General features: G+C 38.4%; 1 protein-coding gene across 1 annotated transcript in view; it reads right to left on the bottom strand.

The window, feature by feature from the left end:
- Positions 1-3,225: 3,225 nt before the first annotated feature.
- The window catches only part of LOC119408458 (short transient receptor potential channel 7-like), a 75,903-nt gene continuing 55,403 nt past the window's right edge, over positions 3,226-23,725 (bottom strand). The window contains exons 8-12 of the mRNA XM_037675284.1: positions 12,442-12,637; positions 11,816-12,034; positions 7,100-7,180; positions 6,171-6,246; positions 3,226-3,365 (exon numbers count right to left, since the gene is read on the bottom strand). Coding sequence (XP_037531212.1) covers positions 3,226-3,365; positions 6,171-6,246; positions 7,100-7,180; positions 11,816-12,034; positions 12,442-12,637 — 712 coding nt within the window. The remainder of the gene's footprint in view (positions 3,366-6,170; positions 6,247-7,099; positions 7,181-11,815; positions 12,035-12,441; positions 12,638-23,725) is intronic.

Below are 23,725 nucleotides of genomic sequence, written 5' to 3'. Positions count from 1 at the left end.
AATCACTGATGTCTGACAAAAAATAGTAATTGAAGGTGAATGATGAATAGAATAAAGGTGATATTTCACTGACAAGCTCAGATTGTTGTTAAAAGTCTGGTAACAATGTGAAAACAGCCCCACTAAAGTCTTGATTTGCTGATGTAATAATTATAAATCTTCATGAGAGGTGAGAGAGTTAGAGAGCTGCAATAGTTGGACTCTTTAAAAACAAGGAGTTCGTGTTTGTGGTTTTCTAAATGGTCCAAAAATCTTTGAAAGTCACATTGCAAAGATTTCACAGATCACCTTTGAAAGCCTGTGTAAGCAGAGGCATGATGAGCATCAAAGTGACTTTTATTCCTGCAAACATCACATAACGTGCACCGCTGCACAAACAACAGGCACCAGGAGAGACGAGACAACTCAGATTGACAAAAGTGAATCTTAAACAAAACAACAACAAAAAAAAGTTGTTCACTCTGCATAATTGCTTTCTATATGCGGACAGATACTTTAGCCTTTTATGGCTTCATCTTTCTGTTGAAGTGACTGCCTTCTGTCATTTGGACAACCGTTAATGTCCTGATTCCATCATCCAGACATGCTCAGGGTAATAAAACAGAAAGCCATGGTATGTCTTCAGTTCTTGTCATTTGCACCAAAACTGACAGCTTATAAACTATAATTATAATGACAAAATAAATATTGTGGAGACAGATTTTTACATTATGTTCCTGTGACAACTACTGTATTTTTCAGACTACACTGAGCACAACTTAATTCTAGAAATGAAAACAAAAAAATGGAGTGGCGTCAAATTTGAGCGGTTTTAGGAATTTGGTTATGTCTGTGGCACATGTGCCAAACAAACATTTTTCAACAATGGACCATGGAGAATTTTGTTTTTCACACAAGGCGCATCAGAGTTTGATTGTGCATTCACAACTCCCCAAACAAACCAGACTTTCTAGGCAAACGGACTAGAGTTCGATTAAAGCGGACTGAACAGGGTTGGTGTGAATGCACCCTAAGGCGCAATGTTGATTTTTGAGAGAATTAAAGGATTTTAAGTGTGCCTTGTAGTCCGAAAAATAAGGTATGTCATTGTGCGTAAGCGGATTGAAGTAGCTACATTTATTACATTTTTAAAAGTAAAAAAAAAAAAAAAAAAAAAAAGAATAAAAAAAATTCCAACAGAGGAAGATTTTTTTTTTTAATTTTCTGGTTGGTACAGAAAATCTACCATGGTGCTCATGAAACACAACACTCTCTTGCTGGGGTAGCCACAGATGAATAAAACATCTGAAAAAGGCTTTATAATAACAATCAGAGCTTGTCGGATGAAATTATGACTCATATTTGTCTTTGTGTTGTTGCACTGCCAAAAGAGTGTCAAAACAATACCACCCAGTACCGGTCCAAAAACAGAAATGTGTGTCTGCCAATAAATTTCCCCTAAACAGACGGAAAAGTTGGGCCTAAGTTACAAAACTTCAGGATTCTTTTTTTTTTTGTTGCTTTTGAAACTAAAGCTCAGCTGGATTCCCATAAACAATTAAATAAAGGAAGTTTTACTTTACTTTTGGTCGACATGCCTTTTTTTCACAATCAAACCAACCAAATGTCTAATTGGCATAATAACAGTTTACTAATCTGTGTATTTAATAAGGCTCCCCTTATAAATGGCTAATAAATAGTTTATAGATGCATTAATAATTCCTCGTTAAACACAGCTCGATTTTTAACCAGTACATGCAAAAGAGAGCACATTACACCAGTTTTGGCCTCACAGCACTGGTTACCGGTTCACTTTCGAATCCAGTTCAAAATACTCACGTATGTCTACAAATCACTGAAATGCTAAAAAAAAAAAATAGGTTTACAAATGTTTAATGTGCTTACAAGGTAGTAACTAAGTCTGAAATGTTTAATTTAACAACTCTAGATGAAATATATAGGTGAACAGATTTGGCTCAATATTTGGCAAGACACTGGTCAATTTTGTCTGTCACCCTTAACTAATGCATAATAAGCAATTATCAATGATTTATAAAGTGTTTATAGGGGCATTAATAACATATCTATAAACTATGTATTAGCCATCTATAAGGGGAACCTTATTGTAAAGTGGTACCAATCTTTGAGTCAAAGCGCTCATTCAGCTGTCACCTGTGTCACTGTTAGCTCTATCAGTCAACCTACAGGTGAAGTTTCAACTCTGCCAAATACTGGATGTCTCCAGAGGCAGGAAATGGATCATAAAATGACTCATCGCAGCTTCTGTAGGAGAGTTTAACTTCTACAGCCAAATCGCTGCAAACATTATTATTTCAGCGCCTCTGAGGTGCTCTCATCAACAGAAGCGCTGACCTGGATTTTGCAGGAAAAAGAAGTTCTTGAGAACATTTCAGTTTTTGAACTGTGTTCTGTGGTAAAAGAGAAGCTATAGAGAAGAGTTTCATGGCTACTTTTTAAGTCGCTTTTTATATTTACTAAAATGCTCTGGACTTACTTACCCATACTTTCACCTAAGTGAATGAATGCTGATCTTGGATTTTCTGACTCCCATCACAGGTTGTGCACGAAGGGGTGGAACTGCATTAATTAGACAGCCTGATGTGTAAAGGTGCGTGTGCATTATCTTGACAGGCATCCCAGATTCTTTCTGGCTACGTGGAAACAGAAGCAAACCTCTCGCTCGTGAATAACGGTGGCACTTTCTGAGGTGCATCTTTCCAGCCGCTCTCCGCGTCTCTTCCTCTCGCTGGGTTTTCCTCCCTCCTCCGACTTGATGATACGCTGATATCTCGTGGCAGTGGATGCGGGGGCTCCTCATTGCTGTACTGCACCGCTCCCGTGCCCTGTGGTGCCTCTTCATATCTCCTCATCCTTCTCCTCCTCCTGCTTCGTCATCACTTTCCTGTTTCCCCTTTAATTAAAACTGAAGCGCCAACACAAAGTCGCTCCAGACGAGTTTACCTCACCTCTGACGGTTTAACCTCACGCTCGCTTGCAGTTTTCACTCTCCTCTCTAATTGGTCATTGCACAAACAAAGCACTTAGGGGTTTATTTTAGCAAAATCTACCTTTTAGGCTACTCTTCATTCACGTGTCCATTCTCATAAACATCCTGCATCAGCTTTATGTCTTCTCGTTTATTAAGGTTGTAAAAAAAAAAAAAAAAGAAAAGAAAACAGCCCCCCCCCCCCACACCGCCCCTCGCTCCCCCCATTGCAAGGCCTGTCAGTGCCTCATGGTGTTCTTGCCAAACTTGTCGCCGAGTTGCTGAATGAGCAGAGCCAGCTCCTCGGCGGCCTGGGACTTCTCCTCCAGGAGCTCATAGCGGAGGCTGGAAATGTCTTGCTTGATCTCCTTCAGCTCGCCTACAACGCAGGAGCAAACGGAGGAACAGAGTGAACGAGCAGCAATCAGGACGCATGAGCAGGAACACATCCAGACACGAACTCCATGAACTTCCACCATGGACAGTTAGAAAAGTACGTGACCCTTTAACCTTCTTTGTATTTCATATGTTTTAAAGTCTTTTTGATGTATAGTCTGTGTTTTTTTTTTTTTCTCCCCTTCTCATCAATTTACATATAATTATTTATGTGGACGGAGTTCAAATAACATTTGGAGTATTTGTTAAAGAGATAGTTCAGATGCTTTGACGTGGGGTTCTGTGAGCTGGTTATCAACAATAATATGTTACCTGTTGTAGATAGCTCTTTGAAGAACTTCAGTTTGAAAAAAAGTTTTAATTCTGACCTGACTGAGAAGCTAAGAGCTATGGTTGGCCCACTATGTGAGTGTGCTGCTTGTGGGACTGAGTTTGTTGTGGCTCTTTAGACTGATGAAGTCCTTTGGATGAAAGACGCAACGTTTCAACACAAAGACACCGTCCAGATGACCTGACTTAACTTTGTTGGAAGCTAACAGCTAGTTGGACTCTGGCTAAGACTACAGATGATGGATTTTAACTTTCATGTTTTATTTTTTTAATTTTTTTTATTTTTTCATAAAATTTATAGTATTTGTTCTTATTTTTAAATGTTGTGGCCTAATTCAGGTTTTTAGTTTTTATTAATAGTAGTATTTTTTTATTATTACTTTTTCTTATTAATGTACAGCAATTTGGCTAATGGTGTTATTATTACTTTGTTTTATTTGGTATTGCATTGTTATTGACTTAATACAACTCCATTATCCAAAATTTCTAAGTGCTTCATTCAGAGAGCTATCTACAACAGGTAAGATATTAATTATTTATACCTTTTCCACAGACCTCCATTTCTGAACGTTCTCCTTAAACACACTCAATTATTATAATTATTATTATTATTCATACTTTGCGTCTTTGGCATCCGTCACAGCACACTGATCCTTTGCAAGTCTTTTCCATCCTTACTGACAAAAACACTTGACCTCAGCCAGGTTGGATGAGGATCATACGCACAAACATTTCTCAAGTCTCACCAGAGACAGAGATAGTTCTGGACTCGGGAGCAGACTCCGACTGGGCTGGCAAAAATAACTTTCATAAATAATTCCAAAGCCTCTCCTGTGTTTTCTTGAAGAAATGCCTCAGGTTGTTGTTTTGGTGAAGTGACACTCTCTGCCTCAGTATTGGTTGGAACACCTCTTCAATAGATAGATATCCTTTTTAATGTTTGTTATAGAAAAATAAAAGGATTTACAGAATGTCTCAGGCATTACAAGGTTTGACTGTAGGAATGACTCTAAAAAGTTTTAAGTTTGCTCCAGACAATGTGAACTTCTAAGCATTGGGCTGCCTGTTGGTAAAAAAAAAAAAAACTGTGCAGAAATAAAGGCATGAACCTTGAATCGTTCTGTAGGAAGGTGAATGTCTGATTGATGATAAGATTCTTCCTTTTTACTTTGTAGTTTGCTGAATTTTATTCATCAATCGGTCACCTCTCAAAGCTGACACTTCTCTGCACCGCTTTCTGTAAACTGCTGCAGACATTCAGTCTTTACGCTTCAATAAAATGTCTTGAAACAATCCTGCCAAGAAGGAAAATCTCCCAAACCTGCAGCTTGGTTTTCACTCTGACAAAAACCCATCTGCTGCAAAACCTTATTTAATCTGGCGTGTGTCTTTTATAATTGTGACTAATTAGATCAGTTGATGTACGCTGCAGAAAAACCTCAACTGGATGCTTCAGACCTCAGCTGTAGAATTTAGAAGCAAATACTGGGATACAAATTGTGAAGCAGTCACACATTTGAGATCTATCTTTGTTTTCCATACGTTTTTTTTTTTTTTTTTGGCACATAACATGTTCTGCAATATCTAAAACTGATTAATTCAAAAATGAATGAAAAGAATCAGGACATTCCTGCTGTGACTTTTGGTATTTGTGAAGTTTTAACTTTTTCAGCCATGTTTTTTTCTCATTGAAAATAAATGGAGCTCTCCACATCCTTCAAACCCTCGGTGCAGTTTAAAAACTTTTCTGCTCATTTCAGCTTTTGGTTCAACATTTATCAGCTTATTTGTGATAATTTTAGCTTCCTCCAGCTCCTTTCTGCTTCTTTCTACTTTTTTTTAGCTACTTCTAAGGTATTTTTCTGCTAATTTTAATCTAATGCAATTTTTTGTGCTCATTTCAGTTTGTTTTTTTTGCAAATTTCAGACTATGCAGTCTATTCAGCCTTTCTCTGCCTATTTCAGCGTATTCTGCTAATTTCTGCTACATTTCTGTTCTATTCTGCTTTAATTCTACACATTTCTGCAGTTCTATTATTATCTTTTTTTTTTTTACTGGTTTCACCTTTTCCTGCATTCAGCAAATGTCAGCTGTTTCAATTCAACTTGCGGTGACAGTTAAGCAATGAAAACATTTCAGCCAGGTTTCAACATGTTCAGCAGCTTTCAGCAGAAATCATTCAGCATTCACGTTGCATTTTCACAGGAAATGCAACTTCTCTAGTGGAAATTTATTCATGCAGTATATGGAGTTGAACAAATTAATTAAAAGTGTTCAACCTCTATTTTTCATTAATCGCGTGGAAGAAACTGAAAACATTAAACAATGTGTTTTCATTTAATGCCGGATTTTGCTCATAAAAGCATATAATCTCCTTTTTTATATATTCAGATATGTAATGGCACATTAAAAGTGTGCTTTATGCAACAACAACAACAACAAAAAGACTGTTCTTACCCTCATTGACTTCATCACTCTCCTTGTCCACTTGAGCTTTCAGCACATAACGTTTAATCAGCCGTTTCATGATCTTCTACAAGGAGAAAAAGAAAGGACAACGATGAAGTAGAGAGAGCACAGCAAGGTGATAAGACAGTTCATTATGATTTTTTTTCCTCAGAAAGCAAACTGTCTCATCACATTATATCAATAAACACAAAATAATTCTGGTAGAGAACGACGCTCTGTCTCTGAGAGGGAGTGAAAAACATTGACTATTGATTTGCAGCCAGTATTGCTGCAACTGCTGCCGAGGCCCGAGCAGTCAGCCTCTGGATGTGGGTCGATATCTGTCACCACACACACTGCATCCTTACATAGGTCTAATCAAGTGGCATCTCACAGCTGCGGCACTAAGCTTTTCATGTATGTCTTTAAAAATTCAGAAAGTTGGGAAGTTTTATGACAAAATAGAGGAAAGGTGGATTTCACTTAGGGAGAAGATTAAAAGCAAAGGTTGACAGTGTCTCATCATTATTGGAGAAAGAATGTAGTTTGAGATCATGCACAGAACGTGCTGCCCTTAATCTCCCTCAATTATCTCATTAGAAGACGTTTCAGCCTTCGTCTTTTGTTCTCATTCTTTTTTCGCCACTTCCTTTTAGTCGATGCCCTTCGATTCAAGCTAGTTAAATTCCTTCACCCTTGTCATTTCTTGTCCTGTCCCACGCGCCTTCCTCACCTCTGCCCTCCGCCCTTCCCTTCCTCCCATCACCGTGCAGCCAGCTTCATCTCTACCTTGGAGCCTCTCTACTTTTTGTTCCCTTTCATATTCCTTCTTTGTCTTGCATTTTATTCTACATCAAGACTCCATCCCGTTTCCAATTCTCCTCTGATCCATCAGTCAAAAAGAAAAACGTCAGCTTTTGATTCTGTCACAGTCTTACCTGATATCTGGTCGGGTGTAGTCTTGCTTTCCTGTGGACGAACTCTTCCCCTGATCGGGCGTAAGTTCTGAAGTGTTCATCCTGCAACAGCGACAACAGACAGTTGAGTGAAACGGAAACATTTCTAAAGGAGTAGAACGAGGCAGGAAAAACAAAACGCACGACAGCGACTTGGTGTTTGTAACTCATGTTGATAAGTCCTCAAACTGCGTCAGCAGCCTCGCTTCACTCAAGTTAATATTAAAGGCATCTTCAACTACATGCACACAATGGCCTAAACATGTTGTTATTTATCTATTCTAAGTTGTTTGTGACACATAAGTTTGTTATTTTTGGGTGTAACTGGGCCCATGCACAATTTTGTTCCACCTCATGTACTAAATGTGATGTGAATGACAATAAAGGACCTTGAATGAAAACTCCTAATTATTTTAAATGTTATACATCTTTATTAAATTTTTTATTTAAGGACATCGCCATTATTTTACAATTAGTTAACCACAAATCGAGCAACAATGTACATCCCCGGTGGAATGTCTTTGACACTATGTGCCTATGTGCAGGGTGTTTTATTTAATTTCAGGCTCTCTCTTCTCAGCCAAGGAGTAAGAGTTTGATACGATTTTATTTTTTTGCCTCCAAATTCTATACATGCGTCACTTTCATTACTTTTTGTCTGTCTAAACTTGTCTCACTTGTAAATGAGTCTTCAAGACTTATTGTGATTTATCTGTGTAAATAAAGATTGAATGAAAAAAAATCGGTTGTAGTGGAGACAAAATATAAGGAGTCAAGGCTGAAAAGTTAAAACATGTGGCAATAAAGTTATATTTTGTATTAGCCCTTATGCACAATATATGGGTCAAAACAGTCAAACGTGACGTGAAAGCCAAGTCATTTCTCCAATCTCCTCTCTGTCAGTGTGTACTGGTTTAAATTAAAGGACTGAACGTCAGATGTCCAAAATTAACATACAAGCTGAATGGAGTTTACACCAGAGCAATCACTACATCATTTACACAGAATACATAGTAATTTAAATAAAATGGCAACATCCATTTGTCAGTGTATATATATATATATATATATATATATATATATATATATATATATATAAAACTATAAAAACTAAATGGCCTACAACAGGGCTACTAAACTGATCTGAGGACAACAGTTACTGAAAACCAGCAGATCAGAGGCTGGACAACAATTAAAGCCATTCTCTAAATAAACCAAGTATTACAATCATCTGTTACATTTTAAATGTGTTTATTTTGCTGAATTAAATCATAAATGCAATAAACAGAAGCAAAAAGTGTCATTCAAAGAAATTACATTTCAAGATGTATTTTCTTGCAATAAAAGCAGTGATATTCGAATGTGAAACAATATTAAAAACAAAAATGACACACTGTGCCTCCTGTTTAACACAACTATTATCCTGCCATCTCTGACTTGCCAAATCTTTATGAGTTTCAAAAAAAAAAAAAAAAGAAAACAGTTGACTGTTTTTTATGTTCCCAGAATGACTGACATGTTGCTGTTCCAGATGTGTCTTTTAAGAACCAGTTCTCATTTACAATGAAATGGCTACACAGACCAGTTCTTCCTGCAATGGTTCATGAATCACAAGTGAAGTGTGCACGTCTCGCTCAGATGTGAGCTTTGAACGGAACCCGCAATGAGTGTGCGTGTCGAATATCTCCTTCATATCATTAATGAATTAACTCACTTAACTGATCTTATTTGTGATTAACTATTTATGTAAACTAACTACAAAGCTGCTGTGCATCATCATCAATATTCCCACAGTAATAAATCTGCTGTTGTTTAATCTGGCTAGCAGGCGATCGCACACCGATATGATCAGTTTATCAGGGCTCCCCGCAGAGCAGGAGGGGGAGATAGAGCATCAACGCAAGAGCGCACATCCTGTCACTCGTGTTTCTGCTAATTTAATTCTTATAATTAAACATTATTAACATCAAAACACTAATATTTGTAGGCGCCAGATTAACACAAAATTGTACGTCTCTGTTTAACTTTATTTTATTTTCCCCAAAACTCACAAAGTTCTCTCTGTGAGAGAGTCCGAGACTGTGCGAGCTGCAAAGCATGCTGGGTAGCCTTGTGGAAATTATATGTGCAATATTTCTGACTGTTTATGACGATTCCGAGTGTGGAAGTGAGTTGTTCTTGTTAATGTCTTGTTCAGGTTTGCGTTTATGTTGAAATCTCTGTTATTGGATGTAAACTGACACCATGAGGTTGTTCCTGATATGTATAAGGGGGAAAGCTATGATATGTTTAGAGTGTTTTCTCTGAAAAACGAAGTCACAGGGTGATTTCTGGCCTGGAATTGTGCTGTGTTTAGTTAGTAAATGCTTTTAGTGGGAAGGGGCTCACTTTTAAAGATACTTCTGTGTGCACATGGAAATGTTGAAAGTCAAGATGGGTACAGGATTTCCTCTCTGACAGAAATATTCACCATTTAATTTTTTTTTAAGTCGTTCTCACAGATTTGTTCTGATTGTTATTATTATTATATTTTATTATTAGGTACTGGTAATGAACTTATCAGAGCCCAGACTCAAGTCACTCGTGGTCTGGTAAAGGTCCATGGACCACAAGTTGAATATGCGTGACCTATAGTATTTTCACGGTCTTGTTTTCAAAGCTGAAGTAACTATCAAATTAGGTTTGCTGATTAAACTAGTTGGAGATCCTTTAAACTGGATGTGTCTTTCCTTTGCGTTGTGTGTGTCATTTCAACACTGCGGTGTTCAGAAAAGACTTCCGGCTCACGCGTGAACACATGAAAGTAGCTGCTTATTACGAATTTAGCACAAAAGCTGCAAAGTTTTGGAAGATAATTATTATAACTGTTGATGAATATCAACGTTTAAACCATATGGAATTAAAAAAAAACTATTTTCCATCCTGCACAAAATTCATAATATCATCATAAAAATATATGAGCAGAAACTTTACTAGCTTGTGTTAAATATCACGTTAAAGCCATTAAAACCAATTGTTTTATTTTGATGAGCACACGCTGCTTTAAAACTAACATAATTATCTTCACGTTTCTTAAATGAGCAGAATAACACGGACTAAAAGACAAAAAACGAATCACAGGCTCAGAATGAGCCAACCGTTACTCCTAAATTTCACTTGACATTTTTAGTGCTTTACCGTGGTCTAATGCGGCTTTATGCATTGATCGCTTACCACAGTTGCTTGCCTCGGCCTCAGTTAAACTGTCAGAGCTGCAGAAGATTTTAGGCACTCACAGAAGCAGCAGAGTGTAACCCATCTTGTCCTTATCCGAAACCTGCCTGGGCATTTCAGCAGATGCAGGCAGAAGCAATGACCTGACTAATAGCTGAGCTGAGGTGAGCCATTCCATCTGAGGACTCCGGCAGAGGAAACGCCTTGTGGACAAGGCCAACGCTAGGATTGATTCTGGATTAAATGTTCTCTGCTGTTTGCACAAGACTTTTGAATTTATTAAAAAAAGACTTCATTTATAGGGGAAGGAGGATCCTGTGAAAGTGAACAAAGCTTACGCTGCAACCCTGTGTTTAGACTAATCAGTTTATTTACTTAATTTGAACCATAAGCCTATCCATATTAATTTTTTTTCTTTCAGCTTCTCCCTTCTTCAGGGGTCGCCACAGCAAAGTGTCGCACGAAGACTTGGCGATTATTTTTACGCCGGATGCCCTTCCTGAGGCAACCACAGACCACCGAGCTACCACAGCCCTCTGTGTGGAGCAGAGAGCTGCTCTCTAGGGCGCCCGGGGGAGCAGATGATAGAGGTTAAGGGCCTTGCTCAAGGACAGGGTAGGCAAGTATAAGCCTCGGCTTCAGCCTATTCCTTTTTTGGTAAATTATTGATTTGTCAAAAGTAGTCTATATTGTTTTCCTTTTTCTGTAATGCTAATTTACCAAAATAAAGTTGAGTTGAGTTGAGTTGAGTTGGACCAAGAGTAGGGCAAATGAGAGTGGAGGCAGGAGTGGGTGCTTCACCTATCCAACCCACATTTTGATGCTGTCGGTACCGAGAGTTGAACTGGCGATCTTCTGATCTCTAACCTCCGCACCACAACTCCCAATAAGCCTATCCATATTAATATGATTTAGTATTCAGAACAGTGTCCACACAAACATTTAAATCTGAGCATAATGGCAACTTAAAAATGTCAATGTATTTATCCCTTTACATTTTATATCAGTTACTACGGCAACACAAGTCTGTCCACACAGGAAGTGCTTAATAGATTACTACATTATGTCAGTCATGGCAGCAAAGATACAATAATGAATTACATAAAATAAATTGAAAATATAAAGAAGTATTTAGCCTCATAATCAACCTAAATGAGAAAACAGAAAACAAGCTTTAAATTATTTTACTGCTCAGCAAAACGTCATTTCAGATGTAAGAAGAGCTATATTTGGTTCTTCTGGATCAAACCTGATGCTACAGGGGTTATGTGAGTGTGATTGTCCATTCCTCATGTGTTTTGTGGACCTGAAAAAGGCACATTATTATTAAAGATTTTTTTTTTTACGAGTATGAGGTACCAGCATCGTTTTTCCAGACTTTCCTATAGCAGGAAGAAGAAATCATCTGAGATTAAAATCACCTTCTCTAAATTAGGAACCCAGTTCGGTGGAAGCCAATGAATAAACGGAGGATGGATGACTGACCTTGGCCTGTGAGTTGAGCATGCCCATCTCCACCTCGTTGCGGTGATGGCCATTGACTTTGCAGAGGCAGATCAGACAGGACTTGATGCGGAGCACCAGGTAATAGAAGGACTTGGGGCTGGGAACCAGGTTAAATGGGGCAGGTAGAGTCCGACCCTCATCAAAGTAGGAGAGCCACAACTTGGCACGGGCAAACTTCCACTCAACGTCAGCATCCTCCTGCAGAAGCACATAAATAGAAGCAAATGACGAGTCAGAAGACAAGAAAAACAAGACTAAAATGAGACTCCTAAGGAACAAAATGATTATTTTAGTGGGCTGAGACTGCCAAGGACATTAAAATAGACAAGTGAAGATTATTCTGTCAGAATCTCAGCAGAAAAAAAGCAAAAAAAACTGAATATTGACAAGAAAACTTTCTATTTTGTGAGCAATTTTCCTCGCATCTTCTTTTGTAATTTCTGTTTTTCTTTTTGCCTGTTGCCACTTCATTGATCTTCAACAGCTTATGGCATTTTTTGTTCCAAGTCCCGCTCTAATTCTCCTGCAGACACATGATGATTCCTGATGATCCTTATTGACTTGTTGACACCACCATGCCCTTTCTCTGTTGACTCAGAACGTACCTCTATCTCCTGGTACGAGCTGTTGATCATAGCAATGAGCATGTTGAGAAGAACAACCACCATGGTGACGTTATAAACTCCATACAGCACGTATCCAATGTTCTCGATGAACTTATGGTCGTATTTTAGCACCACTGAGATCACTTCAGACAGCCCAAAGATAGACCAGAAAAGAGTCTTGAAACTTTCCTCCACACTGTGAAAAAAAAAAAGAGAACAGGACAGACATAAATCAGTACAATATATTAAATATGCATGTAAAAAATACTGTAAGGTGTTAACCAAATTAGTCAAAACATGCAATATAAAATGTGAGATTCATGATAAAATATCTGCTGAGTCATGTCCAGTTTTAACACTCATGTCTATTTCTGTCAATTTCTCACACAAAATAAATCCCCATCCTGTCGCACAAAATGCATCACATACTCCAACACAGTCACTAAACCTAAGCTCATAGGATATAAATTGGTTTGTTGAATTCAGTTAAATAAAGCAACATATTAAATCTGTCGGGATCTGTATTCTTTAGTCTTTTTTGTTAGGTTTATTTACTTTTTGCTTACATTTACTTTCTGAGTTCTGCTCAGTGTTTTCAAGTGCCATCAGGTCATTCCTCTCAGGACTTTCCTTCAGTCAGTTTCTGCTCTTACCCCGCCTTCTTACGTTTCCCTATTCAATTAAGCTCAGCTGTCAATCATCTCCTCGTTTGCACCAGTCCATTTGTGCCCTCTGTCCCATTCTCAGCAGTGGATCATTGTGCATTTTTTAATGCAATCTCTGGTTGTCCTCCATGTCCTTCTTGAGCTATTTTGCTGCCATGTGAGCCTTTTTGTCTTGTAAAACTATTTTTTTTTTCCCGTCCAAGCTCCTTGCCTCTGCATTTCTGGGTCCGTATCTTCCACAAACTAATGTCAAAATCTATGTGAAGTGAGATTTGGTGCAAAATTTAAAAAACAATTAATTTGACTGGTTGTAAATAACAATTTTAACTATTTTATTTAGGCAAAATTGACAAGTCTTGACGGTTATGTAGAATTCAATTCAATTCAATTCAAAAATACTACATTAATCCCAAAGGGAAATTATTTGTTGTTGTAACTCGTTATCTTCATTTCATTTCATTTCATTAAGAGATGTTACAGATACTGATGGCTGTAGGCAGGAAGGATCTCTTGTAAAGGTCAATCCCACAGTGGATCCTAAGAAACTGGCTGCAGATGCTGTTCGATCCGTCCACCCAGACTCAGCTGACCTCGGTTCCTCCGGGCTGTAGGACCGCCTGAGTGCCGGGCAGAACTCCTCCCAGAGCGATGGCCACTCCTCCCAGCAGTCTGCCGAGCTCCTCGTCACTGCAGACAGCCAACTGTAGGTGCCGAGGGACGATCCTGTCCTTCCACTGTCATGAGCCGTGTTTCCTGCTAGTTCCAGGATCTCTGTGGTCAGGCACTCGAGCACAGCTGGCAGGTAGATGAGAATGCATCCACAGAACATCCTTTTCAACTCATTTGAGATTTGTGGCTGTAGTTGAGATATTATTTGAGCTTTTGAGATGTTAATCAGCTGCTGTTGGTTGTAGAAAACTGCCTTGTTGCCATGGTTACGCATCATAAACTTAAAACCTAAAAAAGTTTCAGAAAAAATCCTTCCAGCTGCACAGCATCTGATACAAGAGGAAACAGTCATCCAAAAAATGTCATTTACATCCAGAAAAAGAGGAATTAAAGTTTCCAAAAGTAAAATCTCAGAATGAAATTAACAGAGCTGCTCCAACATGCAGCCACCTTAAGAGGCGCAATTCTAGAATGGTTATTTGCAAGCAACAGTAGCAGGCTGAGGCACTTCCTGCAGGAATATCATATTTCAACTTGAATAACTAACTTGTCAACTCAGTAAAAAGTAAACTATTTCTCTAAACTGAGGTTCAAAGAGCTATATACAACAGGTAAGATATTGATTGTTCCTAACCTTCCCACAGAACCCCTCTTTTAATGGCCTGAACTATCACTTGAAGTATTTGTTTTGTGTTGGCTTTTATGCAAAACAGACAAGGCAGTAAATGAAAAAACAAATGGTTTTAAATTCATGTACATGTGATTATCCCGGACCGTGTCTCCAAAGACGTAACACTTTATAATCCAAGGTTAATTACCTTCAAAGCAGTGCACATTTAAAAAAAATCATGCTTTAAAATCATTATTTATTTATTTATAATGAAATAACCCTTTAAATTAAATTATTGACCCAGGATAAAATACAAGCACTGCTTCCTCTGACATTTACAAAAAGAAAAAGTGCCGCTAAAGATTTCTTAAAAAAAAAAAAAAAAAAAGTGACAAACTCTTGTTCGAAGGGTTTTGTTTCTGTGCCAGAGGGTTCAGAAAGAAGAACCCGAGCCAAGGTGAAACAGCAAAAGGCTGCATGACCTGCTAACACTGATATAAAGACACATCTATATAGTGAAACAGCTCATGAGTGGCAAGCGTGGGGCTGGAGATGACAAGGGGGGGGGGGGGGGGGTCACAGTGGGAGGAATGAGCGAGCTGGTTGGACTGCTATGGGGCCTGGAGGTATGAGAGAACTGCAGGGAGAGAAAATGTGTAGGAAGTGTGAGTGTCTTCCAAATAAACTTCATCCACTGGCACACAAGAAGCTTGGTGATGGCAGCGAGAGGGAAAAACACCCTCTCAAATGCATAAAAACTGAAAAATAAATATACACTCCTTTCTTCTTTATCTCACACACACGAAAACAGCAACTCCTTTGGGTGCTTCGGCTTTTTTACCTTGCAAGAAGAAAGGAGAAAAAAAAAGTTCTTTATTCTATTAGATTTGCAAGATTTTCCGAGTTTCTGAAACATGTTGTCACTGCTGTAAAAAAACAACAACAAAAAAAAGTAAAAAATACACTCTTTCTAGGAAAGAAAGGATTTTAGGATGTTTTGCATTAACGGACCTGTTTACTGGCCAGATTAGTGTTGTACAATTTTTGATAGATTTATTTTTCTGGTTATTTCTGCATAATATATAAAAAAACTCCATAACTTTCTATCTTAAAATAAGATGTAAAAAAAGTTCAAAGATGGATATCTGCTTTTTACCATTTTGTTTGCTTCAAAAATCCAATTTTTCACAGACTGCTGCCCTTGCTACAGGAGATGGACTGTAACTGTGATTATAGCTATTTCCAAGAGATCCCAATAGCTGTAATTGAGGCCATGGCTGAGCTTTGGTTGTAATGACTGTTGTGTCGTGTCACTGACACATTAGTTGTAATGGCTGTAACACCAATTACACACAGGTGTTGTTTACGTACTGTGAGGCGTCATCATGGGAGCACTAGCAGGAAGGTCACAAATATAAACCCAAAGTCAAACATTCAAGTGAACATTATCTATCGCCTCTTTTTTACTGTGACATGACTCAAACTGCTTCATTTTAAGGGATTGGGGTACATTTTTATATACAGTCTGTTCATTTCAAGTTTCAAGGTGCTTTATTGTCATTCGCATCACTTGTGGTACATGAGGTGGAATGAAACTGTGTACTCAAGGCCCCAGTTACACCCAAAAATAGCAAAAATATAAAGTATAAAAAAGAAACGGTATACAAAAATCTAAAATATATGCTAAACAATAATAATGTAATATAATACAGTTTATGTCTAATAATATAATTGTATTGACTGTATAATACAGTCTGTTGTGAGCAGATGAATGTTGCAGCTTAAAGGCAAGAAATCAGCAGCATTTTCCTCTAGCATCTGAGTTGTAGCTTTCAAGTAAGACAAGCTAAAGCTAAAACATTAATCCACGGTAGCCCATCAAAAGAAAAAACAAACACTGAAAAATACGCCCTTTGTGGCAACAAAAATTATGTAACACAAAAATCTAGGTATGTTCCTTCCAATTTTAAAATACTGCAATCTGAACTTCCTGTCACTTGTATTTGTGAGACACAACACAAATGCAATGAGCAAAACTTGACCTTAAACAAAAAACAGATAAATATCAAATATTACAGATATTGAAATCTGTTTTGTGTGGTTATAGCTGAGAGTCAGTTGCAGAGAGCTGGTGTTTAGCAAACTTGGGGAAACAACTTTGATTAGAAATGATCTTTTGGATCAATACATTCTTGGATGAGGTCAGAGAACAGTTGTAACATTGTTGAATTTTTATCTCCATCTTTTCTATTGGGTTGCAGAGGCACCAGATCCAGGAGAGAAACCCTGACAGCCCCTTGCCCCAGTGACCCTCCAGCTTCTCCCAGGGAACCCAAGATGTTGCCAGGCCAGAGAAGATACACAATCCCTCCAGCATGTTCTGGGTCCACCCCAGAGCCTCTTTCCAGTGGGATGTGCTCGAAAAACCTCCAACGGTAAATGATAAATGGACTGTACTTATATAACGCTTTTCTATCTTATCAAGATACTCAAAGCTCTTTACACTACAAACTGTGCCCTCATTTGCCCATTCATACAGCACTCTACTAGATCTCTACAATTAATCAGTGCTTTTATCACATTCATACACCAATGGGACACACATCGGAGGCGATGAGGGGTTCAGTGTCTTGTCCAGGGACACTTTAGCATGCGACTGCTGATGGAATTGAACCCCCAACTCTCGCATTGGAGGACAACTGCTCTAACCATTCAGCCACAGCTGCCCTCGCAAATGGGAAATGTCCAGAAGGAATACTATTTAGATACAAGAGCCACATCAGCTGACTACTTTTGATGCAAAGGAGCAGCTCAAAGCTACAAGAGAAGCTCATTTTGGCCGACTGTATCCTGGATCTCTGGGTTTTTGTTTGTTTGTCATGATCAATATCACATAGGGGAGGGTTGGACTGTAGACAGAGCAGTAAATTGAGAGCTTTGCCTTTCTGCCCATCTCTATCTTCACCACGACCACCCTCATTACAGAAGATGAGGCCCTGAGCCATCTCCCACTCCATCCTACCTTCACTCAAATATCGTCATCAAATTTTATGTACAGTTCAAATTTCAACATTGTTTGATTGTTGACCGTTTATTATCACAAAACCACATTTCATTATATTTTAAAAGCGAACTGTTAACTCCAATACAAGATGGATATAAAAGCCATGTGCATTGATCATAAAACTTTAATACTTACATTTATCAGGCATGCACAAACAACATATATGAAACATAAAAAGTATACTTGTAAGATTAGGAGAAAATGTTACAAACTCAACATTTATTTTTCAAAAACAGGAACCATTGCACATTATCCACACCAACATGAGACACTGAGGTGTCTGCATACCGAAACACATTCATAAGCAATTATGGTCAACTTCATCTTAGTGTTATCATGACAGAAGGTTCGAGTATCAAACAGAAATTAGCAGTGATTGGAAAGATGACCTGTTTCCATCAGTGTCACCTTATCACTCATTTTATGAGTAACAAAGATTCAGAACCCATTTCAGCAATCAGGAGAGCCCAGGAAGGTGATTTTGGAGGACTCCTCTTGAAGACCAGTCACTTTGAGCCTTCCCTCTTTTAATAATTTCTCATCACTTTAGACTTTACAAAAATTGAAAAAGCTTTTCATGTGCCTTTGAATTTCTTTCTTAAAAAATATAGAACACTAGAAGAGGCACAATTCTCTGGTCTCAGCTATGTTACGTCCTAATTATCTTTAACATCAAATCACTCTTCAAATTAGTCTCGAGGCTGTCCTTCCCACTTTGCGAAACACTGGCCTAATTTAGATTTCCATGTTCCCCAAAATGTAAAAGATGATAATGACAAATGACTTTGTTTCTGTCTACAATAAAGTACCATTAAAACAGACATTTGAGGGAACAATCACACACAATTAAAATAAAACACTCACCAAAAGGCATAACTATTTATAGTCGCTGTTAATCTGCTCAGGCAGATATTTAGTTTGATAAAAAACAAAGTGCAAAAATGTGACGTTCATGCATTTGTAGAGTGAGATAGGAGCATAGTACCACTTTACAGAGATATCTGAGTCAAAGAGTAAAGACTTGCAGCATTCTTATTTAAGATATTCATTGAAACGGAGGAAGAAGTGCAACTTTGCTTTGACTTCATTCATTTCTGTTTTAAAGTTACAAAGTTTGAAAACCTTAAAATATTAACACATAAAGAATTAGTCACATCTGGAGGATGGTGAGATGTAGCAGGACCTGATTGTAGACATGAAGGAACTCAGCAGAACCTTTACAATCAAAGCTAAAGCAACAGAGGACCCCGTGAACTGAAAGACGGCTAGAAGTTAACAGCAGATCTGACAAAGACCTGAGAAAAACCCAGCAAGTATGATTATTAGGAATGGTAATTATCAAATGACAACAGGTGTGATGACTACTAATGAAATATAGGTGTTAAGAAAAGCTGGAAACAAGGACTACAGAGGATATGTAGTGGTATAACAATAAAATCATAATTTACTGTCTGGCAAAACTGACAAAAATCATACCAAAGCACAAAAAATCAACAAAAACAAAACCAAACTCTGTAATATTACTCCAAACTGTGACAAATGTTCAATCAGACTCGTTATTCAAATCTGTTTAAGGTCTGTAACCCTTGGTTATGTGGTGCTTTCCCAAGTCCTAATTGCACCAACCTTCATTTTCTGTTTTATTGTGAGTTTTTTATTTGGTCTTTAGCAAATAAAATACATCTATAGTTAGTTGGGATCAGCTGACTGAGTTTGCATTTGCTGAATATTAAACTTTTTAATATTTGACAAACCTTTTGTTGCAGTCTGATTATGCTTTGGGCTGTACATACAATAAATAATGTGGCCCTACTTATCATTTCAAGTACATGACAGCATTTCATAAAAACACATTTTACGGTACCTATTAAGTTATTAGAGGTCATTTTCTGGATGATTTGTGTTAACAGTTTGCCACTTTTGATTACAACAAACTTGTTAAAGATCAAAAATGACCAACGTTAGGGCTGAAAGGCATTCTTGGCCTATGCTACAGCAAAATATTCTATTTTGAAATTTCACAAGTTGCTTTCCTAATTACTACACGTTGTTTTTTTCATACGTCACAATATCCCACAAAATAATTACTGCTGGTTGCCCATTTAGGAGTGGAGGACAGGCTCCGCTTCTTCTACAGATTATAATGTGGTTTTATTTTTGGTCATGTTTCTTCTTTCTCGTCTAATTACCATTTCTGGTTCAGATCATCCTAAAATCACGTTTATCTACTGATTGATGGTGAAAACGAAGATGGCATTTAATGTACCCATATTTTCTGGTGTATAACTCGCTCTGGAGCATCAGTCGCATCAGTCAATAAAAAGCATCATGAATAGTAAAAAAAACATATACAAGTCGCTTTGGCATATAAGTTGCATTTATTATGCATCACCGCTGACCCGTTGTGTTAATTAAGCATTTATTTAATGGTCAAAACAGCTTCATTTCACCTGGGCGGCATGATGCCATCCATCCATTGCAGCCAGAGCCGCTAGCTCTCCAGCGTTCTTCTGCCTGCACCAGCTGAGAGAAGCGAGCGCACATGGGAGGACTTGCTGTTCCAGTTCTTAGAAATTTAAAGCATCAGTCCAAAATTGTTATGGATATAGAAAAAAAGTAAGTCGCTTCGGTGTATAAGTCGCAGGACTGACAAATCTATGCAAAAAAATCTGCAACATATACGTTGTAAAATACGGTAATGTATTTTCCAAGTATAATCTTATTTTTCTACTTTCTTTTCAGTCTGCTCCACACTGAAGTGGAACGTAAAGACTCAGGTGCAACAGTTAATTTAGCCTCTCTTTGTTTCTCATTACCACTGACTTTTATTTTTTCCAGTCTGAGAAAGGCCTGTTTTACTTGCAGTAAGAGTTCCTTGGACCACACGTTTCACGAAAGCACCACATGATCCTTGGTATTTTCCAGGTTCTAACTGATGAAGAAATAATGAGCTAAAAGCCCACACCTGTCTGTAAAACAACTTTGGAGCCAACTGCCAAATACCTGTGGTTTGTTGATAAAGAGGTGACTGCATTTAAGCTGCAATTTCCTTCTGGCTAATGTCCTCAAATGAAAGCAGGGTCTGCTCTTTGGGTTTATTATTTTTAAACTATTCCATTTTGATGATCAGTAAAACAAAGAGCAAAATGGACCTAACCTCCTATATGCACCACCACTATCTGTAGCTTTTCCTGCAGACGGATCACAGAAGTATAAACTTAGGGCTGGCTCTCGGCTTTCCTTACTGGTAAACACTCACACATGGGCAGTGGATCTTGCTGGGTATCCTAATTTGTTTTGCTTGCCTTGTTTTCAGCTTATTTAATTTACTGAAATCCACGTGAGATGCCTCTTAGGAAGGCAGCGCAATTAAGGACAATCAGAAATGTGAGGCTGGAGCTCAACGGCACTCGTAAGATGCAGGCTTGTCTAATGTTAGCTAAGGCACACGAAGCTCTGGAGAGTGGAGGATTATTATGATCAGTTCATAAAAATCTACAAAATTATACATTTTTTCTGCTTGCCTGTGCATGAGATTGTTGTACAACAAAAAAACAACAATCTGGAGGCTGTAGTTTTTTATGCTATTATTTAATGTTAGGAGGGCCATGAATTATCACAACTTCACACACACAACAGCAACACATTATATTAACTTTCAATCAGAGATGTGCTCTGACTCGAAGCTGAATCGACACACCATTCGCTTATGGGGAGCTACTTTATGTCTCCAAAAAGAAGTCATCCTCGCAGATTTCTCTCCCATGGCATGAATAATACGAGCACTTTCTCTCACTCAGCCCTGCAGGACACTGACAGTAAAGAACTGATGCTGCTTCTCACCCTCAAGTCGACCACAGTCATGCCACATGCAGCATGGCGTGCGTGCCTGTGTGGGAGACTGGTGACTCACCTCGGCTCTGCAGGAGAGCACCAAACCTAATCACCAACAGGCCCAAATCAACCTCATCGCCCCAGAGACAGGCTCTTATTTTCTTCCCTCCTGCTTTACGTCTCGAGCTCCTCTCCGTCTTGTCTGCGCTGTGCCCTTCACCCAATTTCTCATTATATTTCCGTTGCTTTTACGACTTTCTCCGTATTGCTTTCCAGCGCTATCGCGCTCTCCATCTTTCATCCAAACAGCTTTTAGCTATTTCTGCCACTGTTCTTTGGATTTGTTCTGTCCCTTTTGTCTTTTTTTCTCTTTTTTGCCTAATCCCCCACCAGCACTTTCATATTGCTTAATAGAAATAAAAAAAATGTTAATGTAAATACGGCTGTGGTGAATGGATATGAGCAGCACATTGCTCATTATCCAGCCATGGTTCTGTCATTAGTGAGATATAATTCACAATCACTGCTGCTTTCCTCTACTAAAAATAAACAACCACTCGAGCAGACAAATATAGACTAAATGTATTTAAATATTAAATTAGGTTGAACTGTAAAAACTTAGCAGTCACCATGGCAACAACATAGGCGGGGTCTTGCCCACCTCTGTATTTAATGAACGGATGAATTTGGCTCCCGAGAGAGATGCCCGCACATCTGTGTGTCCGACAGAAAGACAAAACAGCAAAGAGAAGGAGAACATAAATTGATGTATGTGTGTGTTTGTTGTGTGTACACATGCGTGACAGATGGGGGGGTACAAAATAAGGCTTAGAGAGAGCAAAGCAAAACGGGGCTGTTGTGGCGTGTCTTCAGGCAAGCTGTGAGAAAAATCTTATTTAGCGGGGAATAGGCTGCCACACCAAAAGGATGGGCAATTAGAGAATCACGCATGACACAAACGTCTTTTTAATTTTCCTTCTCACTAATTTCTTGTGTGCGTTCTGCATCTGTGTGGGGCTGTTTTGTCTTCTCGTTAAGAGTTGTCTTATATTTTTGCGTTTTTAGTATTTTTCCGGTCAGAACTCAGCGAGAGAGGCTCGGCCTACTTTTCTTTCTTTAACCTTTCGAAGAGCAAAAGCACAAACGTGAAAGTGGAATGGATTAATGGTCTGCTGAAGTACACTTAAACATCCAGTGGACTTTCCATTTGAGCATAACCTGGCATTTCCAGTGAATGTCAGTTAGCCTTAATTACCTGACAGGGTTAAAGATTTTAACAAAGGGTTACAATTAGAAGCCAGTTCAGCACCAGGAGCTTTTCTTCACAATGGGTCGTTTGACTACGAATTGTTACCAGAACAAAGACTATTAGAGTTTATTTTTAACCATATTTTCCTCCTCAGGCTCTGTGATCACTTTAAACTCATCATACTACTTTATCCTTTTCGCCCTCACTAAATGTACCAATGCTCAGCCTTTTTCCAGTCGGGACGATTACTTATACACATTTTAGAACCGTTTTAAACAATAATAGTAGTGCTGCACTTATGCTTATATTGCCCCCATGCTCAGAAGATAAAACCTTAAAGATTTCAGTTTTGAGGGCAGTGTTTTGGTATCTCCCCTGGTAGTTTGACTCAAACACTTATCATCTGACTATTTTACCAAAACTGCACCTGAAAGACAGGTTAGTACCTAAATATGTAGCTGAGCAACAGGTAAAGAGAAGTAAAGTGTGTGAAAAATATATTTGCCCATTCAATTATTCACCCTTTTAACAGTGGGGAAATGGAGCGTCAAGAACTTCTAGAAAGTCTTCATGCAAGGTCAACTCTATAACGATGCTGTTCTTGTCTGAACACTTGCTAAGTGGATTAGTCTGTTGTGTAATTAGACTGATCTGCACACATTTGCATTGTGAGGGAAAATATGCTGCTTAAGATGTAACTCACCTTTGGTAAAACCTTGTGTATTTAATGTACCACTCTCAGCTTAAAACCATAAAGTTGTATTTGTTGCTCTTTAGGTCTCTTGACGTTGGTCAGTTCTGGTTTAACAGCTTTATTTCCTGCTTTATAATGTCCAATCAGCCCTGTGATGGACTTGCGACCCGTCCATGGTATACCCCGCCCCTCGCACAGTGATTGCTGGACATGGGCACCAGCGACCCCCGTGACCCAAAATGGAATAAGCGGGTAAAGAAAATGGATGGATGGATGGATAATGTACAATCACGTTTTTCAGTTCAGTAAGGCTCGTTTGCTGCTTCCTCGTCACATCTGGTCTTAATTTCTGATTAGCTCACCTGTTGTACAGGTGCTGCATACAGTATGCACTACTGTAAATGTATTCATTTGTTTAGTAGCATATTTTATCTCCTAAGAATATTAATCAGCCTGAATACGTTTTAGAGAAATAATACAGTAGAATATATATATATAC

The sequence above is a fragment of the Nematolebias whitei genome, chromosome 4 (assembly GCF_014905685.2).
Source record: "Nematolebias whitei isolate Nwh7 chromosome 4, NemWhi1, whole genome shotgun sequence".
Taxonomy (NCBI): Eukaryota; Metazoa; Chordata; class Actinopteri; order Cyprinodontiformes; family Rivulidae; genus Nematolebias; species Nematolebias whitei.
Note: the sequence above shows the minus strand (reverse complement) of the source record. Positions and strands in the feature narration are given on the sequence as shown.